The sequence below is a fragment of the Patagioenas fasciata genome, chromosome 14, assembly GCF_037038585.1.
Source record: "Patagioenas fasciata isolate bPatFas1 chromosome 14, bPatFas1.hap1, whole genome shotgun sequence".
In the NCBI taxonomy this organism is placed as follows: domain Eukaryota; kingdom Metazoa; phylum Chordata; class Aves; order Columbiformes; family Columbidae; genus Patagioenas; species Patagioenas fasciata.
Window position 1 is genome coordinate 7,066,964 of NC_092533.1, and position 19,883 is coordinate 7,086,846.

Genomic DNA, 19,883 nt, shown 5'->3' on the forward strand with positions numbered 1-19,883 from the left:
GTGGCGGGTGTGGGCTTGACGGCATCTCCGGCCATGAGCTCCAGCCAGCTCCCTCCTAACTTCATCCCTCGCTGGGACGGGAAGAGCCTGCAGCACACCAGACAGGAGGGTTTGCTCTGCCAGCCCCTGATCTTATCTGGTGATGGGATCGTGAACTGGCCCAGCCTCCCTGGGAAGGACGGGCTGCCTGTCCAGGGACCCGGCGCTGGTTTCCCACGGAGCGCAGCTTCATTTTCCCCTTTGTTCTGCTGCAGGACCGTGTGCGTGCACCAGCACATGTATGGATATGGTATATTGGGATGTATATTTGCAAATCCCCTCGCTCCAATCTCTTTCTTATGCTGGATGAGGGAAGAAAGGGGTGATTGCACCCTTGGGTGCTTTGGGTGGCACCTGGGGACCAGGGACATGGGGTGCAGCTGTGCAGTGTGATGGGAAGGAGGCTGCGTGTGTGGGTAACATGGGCTCTCTTCTTGCAGCTGCAGTGTTCTCACTGAGTTTATACTCCAAGGAGATTCTTCTGTTTTCTCTTTAAATACTAAAAGTAATTAGATGCTGCTTATGAGTAATTGCTTGGACTGAACAGTCTGGTTTCATTTAAGTGGTCACTATGAAATGCCTTATGATTTGGTAGGAAAAAAAGTAAGAAATATTCCTTTTCTCTCCAGCTCCCAGGAGCTACTGTTGGGTTAAACCTCACCTTTCCTCACCCTGCTGGGACTCTCTGTGAAGATCTTCCCAAGGAAGGAGAGAGAAAACATCTCCTCCCTCAGGAAGGGTGGTGAAGATGGAAAAGGGGCTGTTTATGCTAAAAAAACGGGGCCGTGGGGTTTGGTGGGGAACAGCTGATCCTACACTTACCTAGCAGTTCCACATCAACAGGCAGAAGTGTTTGCTGCTGCTTTCCAAGCCAGAACTGGGAAAACCCAAAGCCAGTGTTAGCGACCGGCTTGCAACACGCTGAATTTTACAGTCCTCGGTGAAAATTGTGACAGTAAATCTGCCTGGGACTTCAGTCATTAAATTGCCCTCAATACCACAAAAATCCCTGCAAATTTTGTGTTGACTTTGGCCGTGCAAACGCCGCGCTCTGTTGCAGTGTTAATGGCAAAAGAGATTTTCGAGGCCTTGGCCGCGGCGACGCTGGTTTGGATGAGCTGGCGGCAGGAGCGGATGAAGGGAACAGGCTCCGTTTGGTGTGTTCAGCACATTTTATCAGCTTATCCGATCCGTAGGCAGATGAAACAGTGCAAGTCAGGCGGGGTGAGAAGAGATTTCCCAACAGGGTAAGCAGGCATTTGGAGGCAGGAGGAGTGTGGGAACTGCAGGGGAGAAGTTGTTTTGGGATCTGGGGCTGGGGAAGGCTCTGTGGCCTCCCTGCCCGCAGAGATCTCACTCCAGCCCTGCCCGGTGTCCCCCTGGACAAGCTCCGTATTTGCCCCATTCCTTGTGCTGCTCCCTGGATGTGCAGCCACAACCTGATGCATCCCAGAGAGGTGATGCTGAGGAGCTGGACCAGGGCTGACCTGCGCTGCTGTTTGCACGTTATCCTCGCAGCCCTGGGCTCCGGTCACCTAGCAACTGTGCATCGGATCGCATGGCAGCCTTAAATAAATGGTGTTCAGCAGGACCACGAGCCCTGCATCCGCATCCCCACAGCTGAAGGCTTAGCTCTGGCAGCTCTGCAATTGCTGGTCTGCAGCCCATCATGTGCTGCCAGGGCAGATTCATGCTCCCCAATTAGTAAATCTCCCCTGTCATCTCGGATTTAAGATCGTGTTGTGGCACACAGTGATTCAGGAGCTGCTTTCAACCTGTTCAAGAATCAACTTCTCCCAGGGCGGGATCCCAATCCCTCTTTGACTTGGATCCTGGGGCTGATCTACAGCCCTGCTTTCATTTAGCCTGGTGTTTAGGGGAGCTGAATATGGGTTATACCTTTCCATTTATAGTTTTAGCAAAGCATGATTGGATTTTGTTCCAGTCATTTTTTATCTTGACTAAAATGTCGGTTTTGAAGACCTATTATTAGCAATTTTGTATAGCTTCTGGATTACTGCAGATAATCATGAATCACCCTCTGCAGTATTGATATAGGTACTTTAAGCCTCCCAACAACCACCCTGTAAGTTATGCCTGTGACTGAGAGGAGAAAACCCTCAATGGTAATGGGTGGGCTTGAAATACGAGGACAGCACTCCAGATCCGGCGTCTGCGGAGCACATTTATCTGCCGTCCTCATGTGCGACAGGAATCCCGGTGGATACACCGTGGCTCAGCCTCAGCTCCCAGCACCAGCCCAGGACTTTTCTTCCAGCCCCTTCCCCATATTTTTCCTAGTTGACAGGTGCCCACATTTCCTTGCAGGATTCCCCCACACTGGGTTTGATGTTGTTTGTTTGTGTAATTGTGTTCCTTCACTTGATCGGGTGGAGTAAATACAGCTTGCTGTGACCCATGGCTCCAGGAGGAGGCTACTCCAGGCCCCTCTGCTTTGAAATGAAGTTATTTCTGCATATCAGTCTCACCCTGCAGAGTTTAACTGCAAATGCAATGTGCTGCCCCCAGAGAATCATTCCCGGAGTTTTCCATTCAAGTGAAATACTCCAGTGTGCTCCTCAGTAAATTCAGCTGATGGAAACTATTTTTTCTTCTTATTATTTTGCCTTGTTTCCCATTTTGGAGGGAAGAATCCAAGCTCCAAAGCTTAATCCTAGATTTCTCTGCTGACGGAGCTCTTTGCACAGCTGGGAAAGGGAGCTGTGGCAGGCTTGGGGTACAACTGATGCAGCAGCACAGTCACCCCAAACATCTCTTCTGGTTTAGGTCCTGAAATCAGACACATCTCTGGGTTTAAACAAGGACCTTCCAGTTCAACTCATCTTGGGAAGCAATAGCAGCAATAAGGCTGGTGTGTTACAAGCCCAGGGCAGGAGGGAACGTGAGCACTGAGGATTTGAAGCTACATCCCTTTGTGTCTCGATTTCCACCCCAACGAAATGGCTGTGGGCACCCTGGGCCTTCGAAGAAACTTCAAAAGAGGCAGCACACCCTCTCCTGTTAGCAGTGAAGACTGATGAATAATAGAGTGGACCCTCCCACTCGTGCTTTAATCTGTCATGTTCTATGGAAATTAAACCTTTCTCTTACAAGAAGGCAATTTGTGCTCTTGGCATTCTGGGCGAGAAAGAGCTCTCTCATCTCTCCTACTGGATTATTGATACCTTTTGTATTAAGTAATGTGATGTCTAATTGGGCTCTTTGCCTGTTCTGAACGGCTCCCCAGCCAGCACTTGACAGAACAGAGATCGTTTGAGAGGGGGGAGCGGGTGCTGCCTGCAGCCCTGCCCAGGGTAGACGGGGTGTGCAGGGGGAGCCGCGGGGTCTGGCCGTGCTCCCTGCCCTCTGCCCGCTCCGGTGGCACGGCTGCAGCCAACCTTGGTGCAAAACCCTTTGAAATGCCCCTCCTGAGCTTTCTGCCTTCTTCTCCTGCCAGGATGGAAAACAACCCTTGATGCTGGGGAGAGGCGGCCCCTCCACGCCAGTGCCCCAGGGTGCGAAGGGAACACATCCCGGGTAAATGGGTTACAGGCGTGAGCCCGGCTGGTGCGTTTTCCTTGCCCTGCCCTGCTGTCAGCTCCCCCGGTGAGAAAGGGCTCCTTGTTTGGGGCAGGCGCCCGAGCCAAGCTGGGGAGCACTGGGCTTCATCCTCCTCCTCCTCCATGCCTTGGCTCGGGGCAGCGGGCAGAGCTCTGGGCAGGCATCCTGCCCACCGGCCGTCGCATCTCCTGCCAGCCCAAACCCACCGGCTGCCTTTGTAGAGGTTGCACCTGAAAGGGGAGATGGCAGCCAAGGGCAGGCAGGAGCCGGGAGGCTGCCCAGCTTTGGGGAGGGGGTGGCTGATCCCTCAGTCCGCTGTGGTTCAGAATGGGGGACCAGGACCCCAGCAGGGTGTTTGGAGGAGGTGGAGGGTCTGGGGCTGCTCCCCTGGACCCAGGAGCATGCCCGGTCCCTGGGTACCCCCTGCCATGGCCATTCCCAGAGGAAAGCAACATTCTCGGTGCTGGGAGGAACAGCCCTTGCCTGTCTGGGGGCTCTACCGAAGGTGCTGGGGTGCAGCTCGGTGAGGCTACGGGATGGAGGGACGTTTGCTAGATGAGTGTTGGGAAGAATTGCTCTTTCTTCCCCAGCCCGGGTGAGGTTGGAGGTGATGCCAACATCTTGCATACTTTGAAGATTGAAGAGTTTCTGTGTATCCCATGATAAGTCATGTCAGGAATGGAGGTGGGGAAGTCCAAAATCAATAGGTTGGGGAAGCCAATGTCAGGGTCATATGGCAGCACTGCCAGAAACCAGCTATGCTAAATACTTAAATCCTTCCTTCCACTGCCTTGGGACCTTCTCCTCTGCTTCAAAGAGAGCCCTTGGAGGCCAGGGCACCACTGAATCTTTTTCTCTGTATATATTTTTTAGCAAAGATCAGTCCTTGTGGAAGGTGTGTATGGACAGAGCAGTGTCCAACCCAGGACCCTGGTCCTGATGGGACCAGGCACAAACCCACCAGACCAGTGTGCTCTCTCCATCAAATGCTGCCGCTCGCAGGCAGGTTCCTCACCTCCAGCCTGTCCTGCCTGCAAAGCCAGACTCGAGTTGCTTCCCCTGACATCCTCCCCAAATCCCACGAGGATCCACATCCCAACACATCCCTGGTTCACATCAACCGGGATCGCTCCAGCCATCACGCCAGCCCCGCAGCTCTGCCAGGAAGCTGCAGAGGGAATCACCTCGCTTCCGGAGGGGCTGAGTTTTGGGCTTGGAAAGGGGAGCAAGACAAGGAGGGAGAGCACCCAGGCGATGTGGAAAGCTTTGCCATAAGGCATGGGAAGAAAGGAGCGGTGCCAAATCCACGGGCTCCTCTCCAGCTCTTCAAAGCGAGCACGCCAGGCGTTAGAGAGAGAAGGCGGCGAGCTGCAGTTTCCCAGGGGGTGGGGAAAGGCGAGAGGAGGAATATTATATCAAGGAAGGGGAGCTGGTGGACTGAAGTCTCCTGAATGAAGGGGAAGGAGGAAAACAAATGTGAAGAGGAAGGCATAGAAGTCGTTTTCACGAGAGGATTTGCAGAATCATTGAGATGTATCATCAGTAGCCAAAAATGAAAGAAAAATTCCTTAACCTAAGAGACAAACTGACTCATATTTAGGGCTTTTATTTCTTATTTTGCTAGTGCTGGGCAACCAGGAGAGGAGGAAGGGCAGCAGCAATGTTTTGATCAGGAACAAACCCTGGCCAAGCTCAACATGTGTTGTTCGAGGCAATGGTTTACATTAGAAAAGGCTCTAATATTGTGCTACGGCTTCTAAGTGCGTTTTGATGATGATGGTGTATTATTCTAAAGTGCGCAAATGGCACAAAACCCAGGCAGGGTGTTGAACAAAAGACCATTTGGCTCCAAGAGTAGCATCCACAGGTGCTGCCGAGCCCTTGTCAGAGGGACGGCTGATGCTCGCGTCTCTGTCCCTATAACATGCCGCCCCCCGTGGATTTGGCATCCAGCGTCCTGGCTGCTGCTGCAATGCTCCTCATTCCTTTAACGATGATGAGAGCTACATAAGCAGGAACTGATGCATATTTGCTGTTTTCTCCTCCCCTGGCTCCAGCTTTCAGAGAGGGAATTATGGTGTATTCAAAACCTCCAAGTTCCCCCAAACCAAGCCCCATCCGCGTAATCTGGTTGAGGTCTTGCTGCAGTAGTTGCTGCTAGAAAATCAGCTTCTACCCCACAGGGTCCGTACAGCTGGAGGCAGGGAGGTTCTGGGCTTGAGGTGGGGAAATTGAGGTCCTGGAGTGCAGAAATGTGATTTTGGGGGCTGGAGGAGAGGAGGCAGGTCCAGGTGCTGCCTGCCCACTGTACACCAGGGAGGGGAGGTGGTCGCAGGGGGTATCCCTGTAGGATAAGACAGTGGGGGACCAAAGAACACTCATGGCAGGGAGAAGACTGCGACAGGACTGTGATCCATCTCCAGGGCAAACTCATGATAGCTGGGACCTCTCGGAGGCTCTCAAAGTCATCGAAGAGGTGTTCACCTCCAGCTCCATCCTCTGCCAGGCTCAGGACCAGCGACGCCTCCAGCCTCCATCCTTCTCTGTGGATCGCCTGGCCTCCCCCTCCTCTCAGCTTTTTTCCTCCCCTTCTAGACAAAATAACAAGCTCTCTCCGTTCCTGGGACTGCTCCCTTCTTTTCCAGACTTGCCTAGGCTCTTTCATCATGCCAATAAAAAAGTAAATGCATCACACGCTGGCCGGGTAGAGCGGAAACCCTTAAACATCTAAGAGGCGAGAGCAACGTGCTGTGTTTTTCTGAGGCCGGGCTCGGCTCCCCGATGCCCCGTTAGGTCGAATGTCTTGCTCTGAAGAAGGAGAGACGGGACTTACTAAAAACCTTTCATATTTCTTGGTTTGAAGGTCTCGTTTCAGCAGGTCGGAGGCCGAGGCGTGAGCTGGGAGTGGGGCTGCGAGGGGGAAGGGCACCGAGCCGGCGGCGTGCAAACAGATTGTGCAATATTTGCCTAGCACAGAGCTCCCATTGTAAAGCCTGGGAGTTCTGCTTTCAATAATTCCCCTGCCATAATGCCCCATTGATGGGGAGAGAAAGCCAGTATTGAGGGCTGAAGGGGCTCCAGCCCCAGGAAGGGTTAAAAAATAAAGAAAGAGGGGGGAAAAAAAAAAAAAATGAAGATTTGAGGCTTAGGTTTAAACTTTGCTGTGTGGCCCTCGTGGCAGATTGCAGCCGCTGAGAAATATGTGGAGCCTGTTTGCATAACCCTGCTTGCAGCGAGCGCCTTTGGAGCCAAAACGCAAGTGCGGCCGGAGCCGGGGGGTGGTGGGGAGGAAAAAGCAGGAAGGGCTGTGATTATTTTCATTCTTGCCCCAGGCCACATAAAATTAATATTAAAAAAAAAAAAAAGAAAAAGAAGTAATAGTCAAATATTTGGTTAGAGAACCAGCTGTGCAAATGCAAGGCTCTGTGCCAGCTGCAGGGATTTGGAGAGACCTGGCCCAGGCACTGGTCAGGGGTTGCTGCTTTGCAGGTCCTGCCTTTGGGCTAAAAAGCATCAAAAAGGAGCATACTGGGCTTTGTCTGATGGCTTTACCCTGGCTGCCATGTGATTGCTCAGCATGGGGAGCATAGTCGCAGCTGGAAAGGGTCTGCAAGTGCGTGGAGGTTGGGGTGCGGGTGGGTGATGCTTTGGGGTGGGGAAGCTCTGTTGGGACATGGATGGGTGATGCTCTGGGTCGGGGCGCAAGTGGGTGATGCTCTGCTGGTCCCACAGCCAGCACGCGGCTCACCCAGTGGGGCTCCCCATCACCTTGGACTGGAAAACCAGTGCAGATCAGACTGGGAGGGGGATTCAGTATCTTGTCACAGCAGCTGGTGTGATGAGGTGAGCGGGGCCATCCTCACTTGGGCAAATGTAGGACCAAAGCATGCAGGGTCTGCCGGCTGGCTCAGTGTTCACAGCCCGGCCAGCTGCCAGGGGAAACCTCTGTGTTGTGCAAGGCACTGGAGCTCTCTGAGGAAGTTCCTGGCTCTTGAGACATCTTGGAGAGAGGCTGGACAAGTGACTGCCTTGAATTAAGGGCAGTCAGGGGGTGGCTTAGGCCCTGAGTACTTTTTCCATCCCTAAACCTTGTGACGCATTAATCACCCCCAGAGCAGCCTCACAGCTGGCTTAAATTGTCCTGACCCTGGAACTCCAGAGCTGTCATTTCTTCTTCTCCCTCGTCGTAGTCCTCCTCCCTCCCAGCTGCTCCCACCTCCTGCCTCCCTGTCAGATGATTTCAGCAGGACTGGTTTGAATGTCCCGTTGCACCCTGTTTCTCATGGCATCTGGAGTGGTTTCCCAATTCCCCTCTCTGCTTTTCACTTTAGCGTTTCCTGCAGGAGAACACAGGCTGTACATCCCCCTTCCCCAGGAGGTGTCCGTGTGCTGCTGTGACCCAGCCGCTGTCCCTGAACCGTTAGAGCAGGGCCACTGTCAACAAATTCACTATTTATTCACCCCTCTGCTCTTGGGAAAGCTCCCTGAGCTGAGTTAACCCCTCCGTTTCCTCCCCAGACATGGGGCCAGCTCAGACCCACCACTGATTTCCCTGAGTTGGCTGCCGTGGATGGGCAAAGAAGGTCCCATCCCTGTGCCAACATGTGCCCATGTCCCTGCTGTTCCTTCCTTCCCTCCTTTCAATGCTCTGAGCTCCGGCCATCGACAGCAGCTCAAATTCAGGGTGACTTTCCCAGCCTGCGCTTCCTCGTTTGAAGATGTGAGCAGGGTGCGACCCACTTTGTGACTGCAGAAGCTGCTGCAGCAGCAAATCCGTGCAGCTGGGATGTGCTCGGCGCTGCTTTTGCTCCTTGGGGGTGGGCTCCAGCCCCACCCCTGCAGCCGGTGAGTCCCTTCTGCTGCCTCCCTCCACCTCCCTCCCTGCTCCATCCTCTGGCCCCAAACAAGACGCAGTTTATCAGGGATCTGTGCTGCATTAAACTCAGTCTCTGCCACATCTCAGCCCTGACATCTCCAATTTCCTCTCTAGCCTGTGATGTTCACCCAAATCTATTATTTCTAAGGAACTGTGTTTATAATCCCCAGTCTGAGGTGTGCACAGAGCCATGTGTTACAGGGCTGCGGGTTAGGATACTCAGGGAGTCCCACAGCCCCAGGTAGCTCAAGGGAGACACAGAGAGGTCTCCCTGGGCTGCAGGGATCTTTTGGGGACAGTGTAGGAGGACACAGGACCCAGGAACTGGGGGTCCTGAACTACCCTCCACCTCTATCCCCCTTCAGTCAGTTCCAGATGTTTCCAGAAGAAGTGGATTGTTCAGAACTAAAGATGCAGGAGAGAAGGGAGAGGTGCAGGAGGCAGGCGAGTGTTGGGAAGGAGTGAGGGGAAGGGAGAAGAGGACAGGCGGAAGAAATGAGTGATGAACCCTCGGGGATTAATCAACCCTCGCTGAAGGGCTCAACCCAACCCTGCCATGCTCCTTCGAGCGAGTGGGGGTTTCTTCTAGCAAGGAAAGGTGCAGAAAACAGCCCTCCATCCCTGCCTCTTGCCCCTGTCCCCTTGCACACCTCCCTGTGGTCCTGCAAACCCCCAAGCCCTGAGCCCCAGCTGAAATGGGCTCTCTGCTTACCCCTGTCTGTGTCCCCTTTGCCTGTGTCTAAAGCCAGGAGGGAGAAGCCCACCCTCCCTTTGCCTTTCCTGGGAGTGGGGAGCCTTGTGCTCCCTCCCGCCCACTCCTCCACAGTGCCTGGGGTGCCGTGGGGCTGGCGTGGGGCAGTGGTGAGATGTGGGGTGCGGGGGCTGGAGGCAACTGAAGGGCATTACCTGGGGCATGGAGTGCAGTGGGAGCCCATGGAGGGCATCCAGGAGAGGGACATGGAGGGGACCTGGCAGAAGGAAGCCTGAGGCTGGGGACCAGGAGCGATGGCTTCCTGATGCCTGGTGAACGCTGGCGCTGCGAAAGGAATTACATGAGATCATCGCTCATCTCGCCCAAAAGCTCCCCTGAAGCATCAAGGCACCAACCTGGCCCCTTGTCCCAGTACCCTCAGCTCAGACCAGCACCCCTGCACTGGCAAAAGTCTCTAGTTCACACCAAACCTTGCCCCTGGCTGTCACAAGTGGCCTCTCTCTGCCTCAGTTTCCCTAGCTGGAAAATGGGTGCAGCAGCACCCACTTCACTCTGTAGTGCTCCGCCTGCCCCTGGGTGGTTTTATTCAACGCTTGGGGTGCCCTAACAAGTTCCTACAGCTTCACCTTGCCTGGGATTTGTTTGGATGGTGATTCTGGCAGCATGGGCAGCTGGTCCCAGCAGTCCCTTGTGGGGACCCAGCGCTTCCCACTGGGATGCTGCGGGGGCTCCAGCTGAGCATCCCACCATGGGCCCTGGCCCATATGTCTCAGGGAAAGCGTGGAGGGAAGTGCTGGCGGCTCGGGGAACGCCACGCTTAGGACCCTGCACGCTCCGGGGTTTCCCAGCGTTTTCCTGGAGCCGCTGAGCTGGGAGGGGCTGAGGCTGCAGCTCCCCATAAACCTGGCAGCTTAGCCCACGTCCCGGGCAGATGTTGGGACTCTCTGCCTTGGAGCGGAGGGTGGGAAAAGGTGGCTTTTCCCCGGAGGGTGAGGAGGAGAGCTCAACACCTCTGGGCTTGAACTTTAGCACCCTCTTCCGCAGGAGTTTAAAGAAAAGGATTGTCGTATCCCGAGCAAGCCAGCCGGACAGCCAGGCAGACACAGGAGCGGAGGAGAAGCCAGCTACTTTCTCCAGCGGGGTTTTTATGGGTTCTTTATAAAGAAATAACACTGGCAAGAAAACACCAAGAAGCCAGGGAGTGTTTCTAGCACTCGGGACGCTTGGTGAGCGGCTCTGGGGCCGCCGTTAATCACCGCGAGGAGCCCGTCCTGCCATGCAGATGTGTGTGATTGGAGCGGCGCGAGGGTTATTTTCTTTTGACTGAAGGCAACCCAGCCCCGGCGGATTAAGCCCTTTGTGCGCGTGTGAGTGTGCCTTCATGGGAGCTGCTCCCATAAAACCAGCTCCAGGGGTTTTGGGGACCATCCCCTAGGTCGGGGGACTCTCCCAGAGGAGGGGGGGACCTCCTGCTTCCGTGGAGCTGAAGCGATGCCGGGACAGTAGCACCCTTGGCAGGCAGCGTGGCGTGCTCCGGGATGGCTGTCTATGCCCTCACGGGCTTCTCGCTCGTCAGCCTGCTCAGCTTTGGCTATTTATCCTGGGACTGGATGAAGCCCAGTTTAGTGGCTGATGTGGCCATGGACCCCATGGAGAAATCACTACCTCCTGCCTTTGCCAGGCCCCCCCACATCATCTTCATCCTGACTGATGACCAGGGCTACCACGACGTCGGGTACCATGGCTCGGATATCCAGACGCCAACGCTGGACAGGTTGGCAGCCGAGGGCGTTAAGCTGGAGAACTACTACATCCAGCCCATCTGCACCCCATCCCGCAGCCAGCTGATCACCGGCAGGTAAGCCAGTGCCTGCTCGTGTCCCCCCTTCTGTCCCCTCCATAGTTCAGTGTGGTTTAGCCCCAGCTCACCCCTAGACCCTGGCGTATTGGCAGAAGATGGAGATCCTCCAGAGAAAGGCATCTTGCTGGCTTTCTCTAGAAGGTGTCCTGAGTAAACAGTTGATTTTCCCATGGGATAAATAGTGGTACATGGCAAGGCCAAAAATGTGGATGCTGTTGGGTAACAGACATCACTTTGGGAGAGGGTGGTCTCTGGCCCTGAGGTTCTTTGTTGCTGAGCAAAGAGCTGTGTCCCCAGGCAGTCCCATGCTGCTGTCACACTGGCCCGTGGGTGTTTGCTGCTGGGCTGCGGGGTCGAAGGATCATTCTCTGTTGCATCTACCAGTCCTCTGGACCCTGCTTTTCCTGCTCGTGCGTTCAGTGCTGCGCTGGCCATGGGAAGCTGGATGCTGGTCCATCACCATCTCTCATGGCAACACAGTCAGGTCTCCCCTGATCCTGGGCCCTTCTGTCTCCTGGGACAGATGAAACTTTCCCTGGAGCAGTGCTGGGTAGTCAGCACTCACCGTAGGAAGCAAATTTAATCAGATCATCTGCTGAGGAGTGGGCCCCAGGGAGGTGCCTATGGATGTGGTCACCTACTGCCTGGGGTTGGTGGAGCCCACTGGGGTCCAGGCAAAGGTCTCTCTTCTCTCTTGATGGCTCTAGAGGGATCCCAGGCATCTCTGGGGTGTGCATAGCAGGAGAGGACAGGGATGCCTGGGCACCCAGGTAGGGCACTGCCAACCCTCAGGGATCACTGCACAACTCGTGTTGTGCTGCCCAGCCCTGGCAGAGCCCAGCCATCTCCACTGAGCTGGCAGCGGTGGGGACAGCTGCTGGTGGCATCCTGGGAGAGCAGCCCAGTATGCTTTTGAGATGTCTGCTGAGCCCCTCTCTCTTTTTTTGCATCTCTTTTGGTACTTTTGGATGGATGAGGAGCTCCCTGTCTCTGGCATGGAGCTTGCTCCGTGGGGTTGGGCTGGGTGACATGGAGACCTGCATGGATTTGGGGTCTGTGGTACATAAAGTACCATCACATCACCACCTAGTGCTGCTCCCCATCACCACAGATTCCTCCTGGCTCTTCCCTTGCAGGTACCAGATCCACACAGGGCTGCAGCACTCCATCATCCGCCCTCGGCAGCCCAACTGCCTTCCCCTCGACCAGGTCACCCTGCCCCAGAAGCTGCAGGAAGCCGGCTACTCTACGCACATGGTGGGCAAGTGGCACCTTGGCTTCTACAAGAAGGAATGCCTGCCCACCCGCCGGGGCTTTGACACCTTCCTGGGCTCCCTGACAGGCAATGTGGACTACTACACCTACGACAACTGTGACGGGCCGGGCGTCTGTGGCTATGACCTGCACGAAGGGGAAGACGTGGCTTGGGACCAAAGTGGCAAGTATTCCACCTTTCTCTATGCCCAGCGTGTCAGCAAGATCCTGGCGTCCCACAGCCCCAAGGAGCCCATCTTCATCTACGTGGCCTTCCAAGCGGTCCACACACCTCTGCAGTCGCCCAAGGAGTACATCTACCGCTACCGCTCCATGGGCAACGTTGCTCGCCGCAAATATGCCGCCATGGTGACATGCATGGATGAGGCGGTGAAGAACATCACCTGGGCCCTCAAGAAGTACGGTTATTATGACAATAGTGTGATTGTGTTCTCCACTGACAATGGTGGGCAGACCTTCTCTGGAGGAAGCAACTGGCCACTACGGGGCCGCAAAGGGACATACTGGGAAGGGGGAGTCCGTGGAATCGGTTTTGTCCACAGTCCCCTGATCAAGCGCAAGCGCCGGACCAGCTGGGCCCTGGTTCACATCACAGACTGGTACCCGACTCTGGTCAGCCTGGCCAGGGGCAACCTGAGCAACGTCCCAGGCCTGGATGGCTACAACGTCTGGCCTGCCATCAGCGAGGGCAAGGAGTCACCGCGAACTGAAATCCTGCACAACATTGACCCCCTGTACAACCATGCCAAGTATGGATCCTTGGAGGATGGCTTCGGCATCTGGAACACAGCCGTGCAAGCCTCCATCCGGGTTGGGGAGTGGAAGCTCCTCACAGGTGACCCAGGGTACAGCGACTGGATCCCCCCACAGACCCTGACCAACTTCCCGGGGAGCTGGTGGAACCTGGAGCGTCTCACCGATGGCCTTAGAAAGTCCGTGTGGCTCTTCAACATCACTGCCGACCCCTATGAGCGCTATGACCTCTCAGACCAGCGCCCAGATGTGGTGAGGACCCTCTTGATGAGGTTGGTGCACTACAACCAGACGGCCATCCCGGTGCGGTACCCTGCGGAGAACCCCCGGGCTCACCCGGACTTCAACGGCGGTGCCTGGGGACCTTGGGCCAGCGAGGACGATGCGGAGGAGTGGGAAGGTGGTGGGGAGCCCCTGAAGAGTAGGAACAAGAAGAAGAAATGCAAGATCTGCAAGCTGCGCTCCTTCTTCCGCAAGCTGAACACCAGGCTCATGTCGAATCGCATCTAATGGGAGAATCCCCCAGCACACACCCAGCATGGCCAGGATGGAGCTCGGGACCGCAGTGCCACAGGGTGGGAGTGAGGGAGAGGGACGGACAGGGAGGTGGCCGGCACCCTCATGCTTTCCCTTGCTCCAGAGTTCACCCCAAAACATTTCTCCTCTCTGGCTGGACCTGTGGCCACAGGGCGGTGGTCTCGGTGGGCAGGGAAGGGAGATGCAGTCTCAGTGGTGGCGTACGGCTCTGCTGAGCTGGGCTGGCCCATGCACAGCCCCTTCCAAAGCCAGAGACACTTTTCTCAAGGGCTCTGCAGGCAACTGCAAACTTTAAGTGTTGGCCATTGCAAGGGCAGGAGGCAGCACAGGATCCTGGGGTGGCAATGCAGAGGGGTGGCTGGCCTTGGCGACTCTGTCTGCGGGTTGTCCCATGTCATGTCCCCGTATATACATGCTCCTGACTTTCTGCATGCTGCCAGGCAGCTGCCACCTTTGCTCTTACTCTGGGAACTCGAGAGCCTCCCCCAGACACAAGACCATGACATGTCCCTATTATACTTCTTTGTGGAAGGGTGGATTCCTGACCATGGATGTCAGACCTGAGACCACCAAGACTGGACTCAGCTTTGCTGCTACATGGACCTCATGTGGGGCTGTGGCTTCTCCTCTCTGCTGGCCTGGGGGGCCAGGAGCAGCGCCAGTGAGGAGCCATGGCCCACGGAGATGTGGTTGGAGGCACTGAGAGGACAGATGGTTCTTCACAGCCCCACACTTGGGAGGCAGGTTTGGCCCAAACTCTGGTGGGCTTCACATGGGTCAGCCACCCAGCAGATCCTTTCATCCACAGTTCTGCCTGGCCAGACCCCACCAAGGGCATGGCTGTAGTCACCCACGTTCCACCCCATGCACCCTACGCATCCAGCCAGCCATCTCTTTGGGCTGGGGCTGTCCCCATCCCCACGTCTCTGCCGTGGAACCTGGAGCAGAAGGAAGATCTCAAGAAGATCTCTGCAGAGGCTGATGTGCTGCTCTGTAGCTGCAGGACCTCGAAGCCATGGGGGACACGGGGATGTTGCATATGGCCACTGCTGTCCCAGCAGTGCATGTGGTGGAGGGGAAGCACCTCTCCATGATCCACCCGCCGTGGGGAGCCAGCCCATGCGACTGCAGGGGGCTGGGCAGCGCGGGAGCAAAGCACCGAGCCCCCCCCGCCTTTGGCGGGGAGCAAGTGTGTGTACGTGTGCTCCGAGGAGAGCTGGCAAGCATGAAAGAGGGTAAATAGCTTTAAAAGCGTTTTGGATGCATGGTGCATTTCCATTTACACAATGTGTTTTACATTTCTCTCTACAGGTTTCTCTTGGTGCAGTGTGTGTAGGCGAAGGCCCTGCTGTGAATTTTGAAAATAGTTATTTTTGTCTCTGGAAAATGAGGCCCGTTAGGACTTGTCAGCTCTTGGATGAGCAGTGTGGGCTTTTTTTTTTTCCCCTTTTTTCCCCCCCTCTCTCCCTTGCAAAATAACATTCATTTAAAATCTGTCATTGAAAGATGTGACAATTGGCAGCGTGCACGCTGAATACCTTTCAGTGCGCTTTCAAACCCTGTATGTGAGGGACGAAGACGGGAAGAGAATGCAATGACACGTTTGTATTTCTTTTTTTTTTTTTTTCTTACTCTTAGCTGGATTATTTGGGGGAATTGGGATTTTCTATAGAAACGAAGTAAAAAAAAAAACTGACAGCAAGGCAGAATAGAGGAGGCCTCCTCTTGTAAAGATGGGAAAGAGTTGGCAAAGCCAGAGCGTGGCAGCATGTGCGCAGGTCCCAGCTGCTCTGTGCACACCCATCACCACCCCGTCAGCCCCCGCATCCCTGCGGGCACGTCCCCTGCAGTGGCACCAGGGACAGGTTTCACAGGGGGACTCAGCTCCTCCATTGGCCCCATCTCCACCCCCAGCTCCCTTAACACATCGTTCTACGGGGACCTGGCCGTGCAGCATCACCTTGGCTGAGGCGAACCCTGGGAGCATGCTGCACATCCCTAAACTACCTCACTTGGCCAGCCCGGTCCCCAAGATACCACCACTGGTGTCCTCATCGGCAGCAGGGCTGCCATTTGGCAAAGCCAACTGGTTGCTGAATATAAAGTAACACTGCTGAAGAAGAGGAGGCTCCTGTGGGCTAAGCCGGAGGAGGGCAGGGGGTGATGGCTGCGGGAGGCTAAGGGACGAGTCACAGCAAAGGACCAGCTAGGGCTGGAGGGAGTGGCAAAGTGGGGCTGGCCGTGGGGCTGCGACAAGGCTCAGATAATGGCTTTCATTTCCATATTTATATAAACATGTCCGAGTTTAGTCCTGCTTTTATTTTTTTTCATTCAAAAATGGAAATTTCCATGAAAACGTGTTTGATTTTTCTCCCTTCAGTTTTACTAATATCCCTATGAAAAAGTTCATCTGGTCTTGCTTCATTCCCCTTTTCTGATGTTCTGGGCTGGTGCTGGGTTCCTGCAGTCACCCTACCCAGAGTGTTGGGTCTGTGTTGTTTTTTTTTTTATTATTAAAAAAAGTTGCATTCTGAATTTTTACAAGAAGCTGCAGTTGAAGGAAAGTCTTAGTTCCCCGAAAGAAAGAGGAAAGGTAGGCACTGGGTGCTTGGAGAGTGCAGAGACTCCAGCCTGAGGACAGCAGATGTCCTTCATTGCATTTCCAGTCCCCCTGTATCTGAACATAGAATGAAGGTGGACAGGATGAGGATGGGGATGGGGCTGAGGATGGGAATGGACGGAGTTGGGATGGGATGGAGATGGGGAGTGGAATAGAATGGGGCTGGGCTGGGCTGGCTTGGGCTGGGATAGGCTGGAACATGCAGGATTGATGGTATCTGGGAGCCTCTCCAGCCCTAGAAGGGGAAGGAAGGGAAGAAGCCCCATGCAGGAAAGGGGATGCACATCTCAGCAAACTGCCATGGTGGGAGGGCAGCAGGGCACCCTGGGCACCCCATACTGGGGAGAGGTTGCTCTTGGCAAGGGGCTGTGTCTCATGCCAGGCAGTAATGTCCTTTCTCCTTCAAGGGGTCCGTGTGGTTTTGCAGAGTTTTTTCCCTCAGCATAACTGGGGCACGATGGCCTCAGGGAGCTATCTGGTGCCTGCTGGGGGTCCCCACATATTCACAGCCGCGTCTGCAGGAGAGTCCCTGAACATGGACCTTGGTGCTGGGGGGAGAGTGGTTCTGGGGACATCCTGATGTCAGGAGGAGAGTGGCCCTGGGGACACCTGGTCCCAGCTGAAAGCAGTTTCATGTGGCCATAGGAGCAAGAACTGGGGCCCGCAGGGACAGGGCACATTTGCAAACACAACCCTAAATGTAAATCAGCTTGCCTTACCATGGTATTTATAAACTTCATCTAAAAATAACCCCAAATTTAGCTTCCCAGAGGACAGCAACTGAGCATCCCCCAGACCCCAGCTTGCCTGTGAAACTGTCCCAGTAATTTTGGGATCTCAGCAATATGGAGTTCGCAGCCCTGCTGGTTTTGCATGCAAGGCATCACTGCAAGCTCCCCGAGGCTCCTGCAAGCCCTGTCCCCTGGTAGGAGGGGGACCTGACATGGCCCCCCAGGAACACACTGGTCCTCCCTGAGCCCCATGGAGCAGCTGCCTCTCCTGTGCGTTTGGCGTTTGGCATCAGAGCTCAGGCGTCTGGGGCAGCCCTGTGCTGGGGTGCAGAAACTAAATACTTGCAGATAGAGCTGGAGCAACCATGGGGAGGGCAGGAGGCATTTCCAGAGGGACAGCCTGGTGATGGAGAGGAGCTGCTGGGGATGAAGGTCTGAATCAGGCGGCCAGACCCCAGTACGGCAGCAGGAGAGCAGCTTGGCTCTCCAAAGCCCTGCAGGAGCAAACCTTGGGGTGGCTGGGTACAGAGACATGGGTTGAGGAGAGACATCAAAGAGGCTCCTGAGGCCTCTGGAGAGCGCTGGGACTGCTCTCCCCTCCAGGAGCTGATGGGAGAGTCCCCAGCCTGGGGGAGGAAGGTCCCAGCCTGGGGGAGGAAGGTCCCAGCCTGGGGGAGGAAGGTCCCACCCTGAGCTCCTGCTCCCCTTGGGTTGTTCCCAGGCACTGGGGAGCGGAGCCACACAGCGATTCCTGCTTGGGAAAACATCATCAGCAAAGCAGAACATGTTCAGCGCTCAGCAGCCTGACACCCCCTCACCCTCAGAGAGAGAAAAATGCTGAGAAAAAGTGGAAAAAAAAGGACTAGAGCGGAGGGCAGGAAGGGAGGAAACCTTCCTGGAGAGCTGCACCTCTACCAGGCAGGAGAAACCTGAGGAGGGAGGCAGGGACCCCATGGGGGGCTTTGCCATCATCCCCTGCCCTGGGTGAGGGGTCTGGGGTGTAGGGATCAGGGGTGCAGCAGGGGCCCTGGGGCAAAAAAGGAATGGATCCCTCCTCCTGGTGATGGGTGCAAGGACGAGTCACGCGTGTGGGGCTGAACACAGGTGTTGGCGTGGGGGTGCATACAGGAAGCGGGGGCAGGTCACATTGTGGCACCCACGAGAACACGCAGGCGGGAGTGAGGTGGGTGTGTGCAGCTGCCCACGGGTGTTTGTGGGTCTTGGGCGTGTGGGGTCCTTCTACTCATCCTTCGTGTCTGAGGGGCTGCTGGGGGCTGGCAGCAAAAAGCTGGAGGAGGAGAGGGCTCTCCCGAGCACCCAGCTGCCCTGGCCCCCATGGCAGCTCCCCGTGACAGCCCCCCACCTCCCAGCACAGCCCCAGGGGTGGCAATTCAAGCCCCCTTTTGCGTGGGAGCAGGATGGGAAGGAAACGAGCACGAGCAGAGATGTGTTTTGGGTACCATCATATGCCCAGGGCACAGATCTGCTCAAGTGGTGGCACAGCCAGGGTGGGTCTGGAAGTCACCAGCTGTCAGGGACTGTGGTCCTGTCCCCATGCCACATCCACAGGTGGGAATTGGGTCCCTGTCCTGTCACCAGGGCCACAGGGTCCCCTCTGGCTGTGCCATGTGGGAGCACGAGGCTGGATGCGGGGACGCAAGGTGAGGATGAAGGTGGGTAATGGTGCAATTAATGGAAAAGCCATTAGACCTTTCTCCTCCTCCCCCTCTTCTTCCTCACTCTGCCACTTGCTGTCCTCCTCCACTTCCACCTCCTTTCTTCTCTCCCTCTCTCTGCTCCTCCTTCTCTCTCTCCTCTCTTAGATTTCTCCCTATTTTTGTCTGGTTAGAGCCTTTGCTTTTCCTTTTAACCCTTCCATGGCAGCCTGGAGGGGAACTCAATCCATCTCAGCTGCCAAAGACAATGTCCTCCCAGCCAGCAGCGGGAGCCCCTTCTCCCGGGGCAGGAGGGGCTCCTTCTGCTGCAAAATCATCCATAAATGGGACAAAACCGCAGAAGAAAGCTCTGCTGGAGAGTCAGAAGGTGGGGAGGTGTGAGGGGGGTGTACATGGAGGAGGGGGTGCTGAGTCCCCAGCGGGTGCTGCCAGGAGTGCTGGCAGCAAAGTGGGCTCAGAGGAAAACTTCTCCCTTGAGTTCCTGGAACTCATTATTCCGCTTTTATTGCCTTTTTGTGCTTTCTTATGCTAAACCCAAGAGAGAGGCGACTCAACAGCAAAAAGTCTGAGGAGCAGGGGGGCAGACCTTCTTCCCACTCCCACTCTGAAGTGTCCCCCCTCTTCACTGCAGGGACACAGCACCCCAGAACACAACCTTTCTGCTCCCCCTCTAGCTGTGCTTTTGGTCAACCTACTTGCCCCATGGCATGGGGGACACATGGCAGCCCCAGGATCTGTGGGGAAAGCTGATGGGGAAAGTGGGGGGTGGCCAGCAGAGCCATTGGGGCCAGGCCGTAGCCCTGGGGACCTGCCATGGTTACTACATCTTCTCCTGACATGCTTCTGCTTCATTTGCTCCCACCCACCCCAGCAGCCCCCCAGGCCCCAGAGGGATGCCACTGCACCACCAGCAAGGCCTGTATTTTCTTTTTCTTTTTTTTGGGGGGGGTGAAGCAGTTGCCAGGGTGACAGCATCCTCCTGCAACATGGAAACCATGGTTTCCATGGAAACCCTTTTTGCCCCAATTATTCTACCACTGCCACATCCTTTAATTTGCCCTCAATATCTGCATTTTAGACTTGTCCCCCTGCCCACCCCCCCCCAGCAGCCAGGTGACCCCCAGGCAGCCCCTGGGATGTGTCCCCAGCAGGTGCCTGGTCCCCATGGGCAGGCGGCGGGTTTGGGAAGCAGTCGCCCTGGCAACAGAAACAGGGCGTTTCTGGCAGTGGTGGTCGCCATGG

At 55.6% G+C, this 19,883-nt stretch overlaps 1 protein-coding gene across 1 annotated transcript; it reads left to right on the forward strand.

The window, feature by feature from the left end:
- Positions 1–10,080: 10,080 nt before the first annotated feature.
- ARSI (arylsulfatase family member I) lies at positions 10,081–16,018 on the forward strand. The gene is made up of 2 exons (XM_065849459.2): positions 10,081–11,046; positions 12,186–16,018. Exons 1-2 carry the CDS (start codon positions 10,727–10,729, stop codon positions 13,585–13,587), a joined length of 1,722 nt encoding a protein of 573 aa, XP_065705531.1. The 5' UTR covers positions 10,081–10,726; the 3' UTR covers positions 13,588–16,018.
- The last annotated feature ends 3,865 nt before the right edge of the window (positions 16,019–19,883 follow it).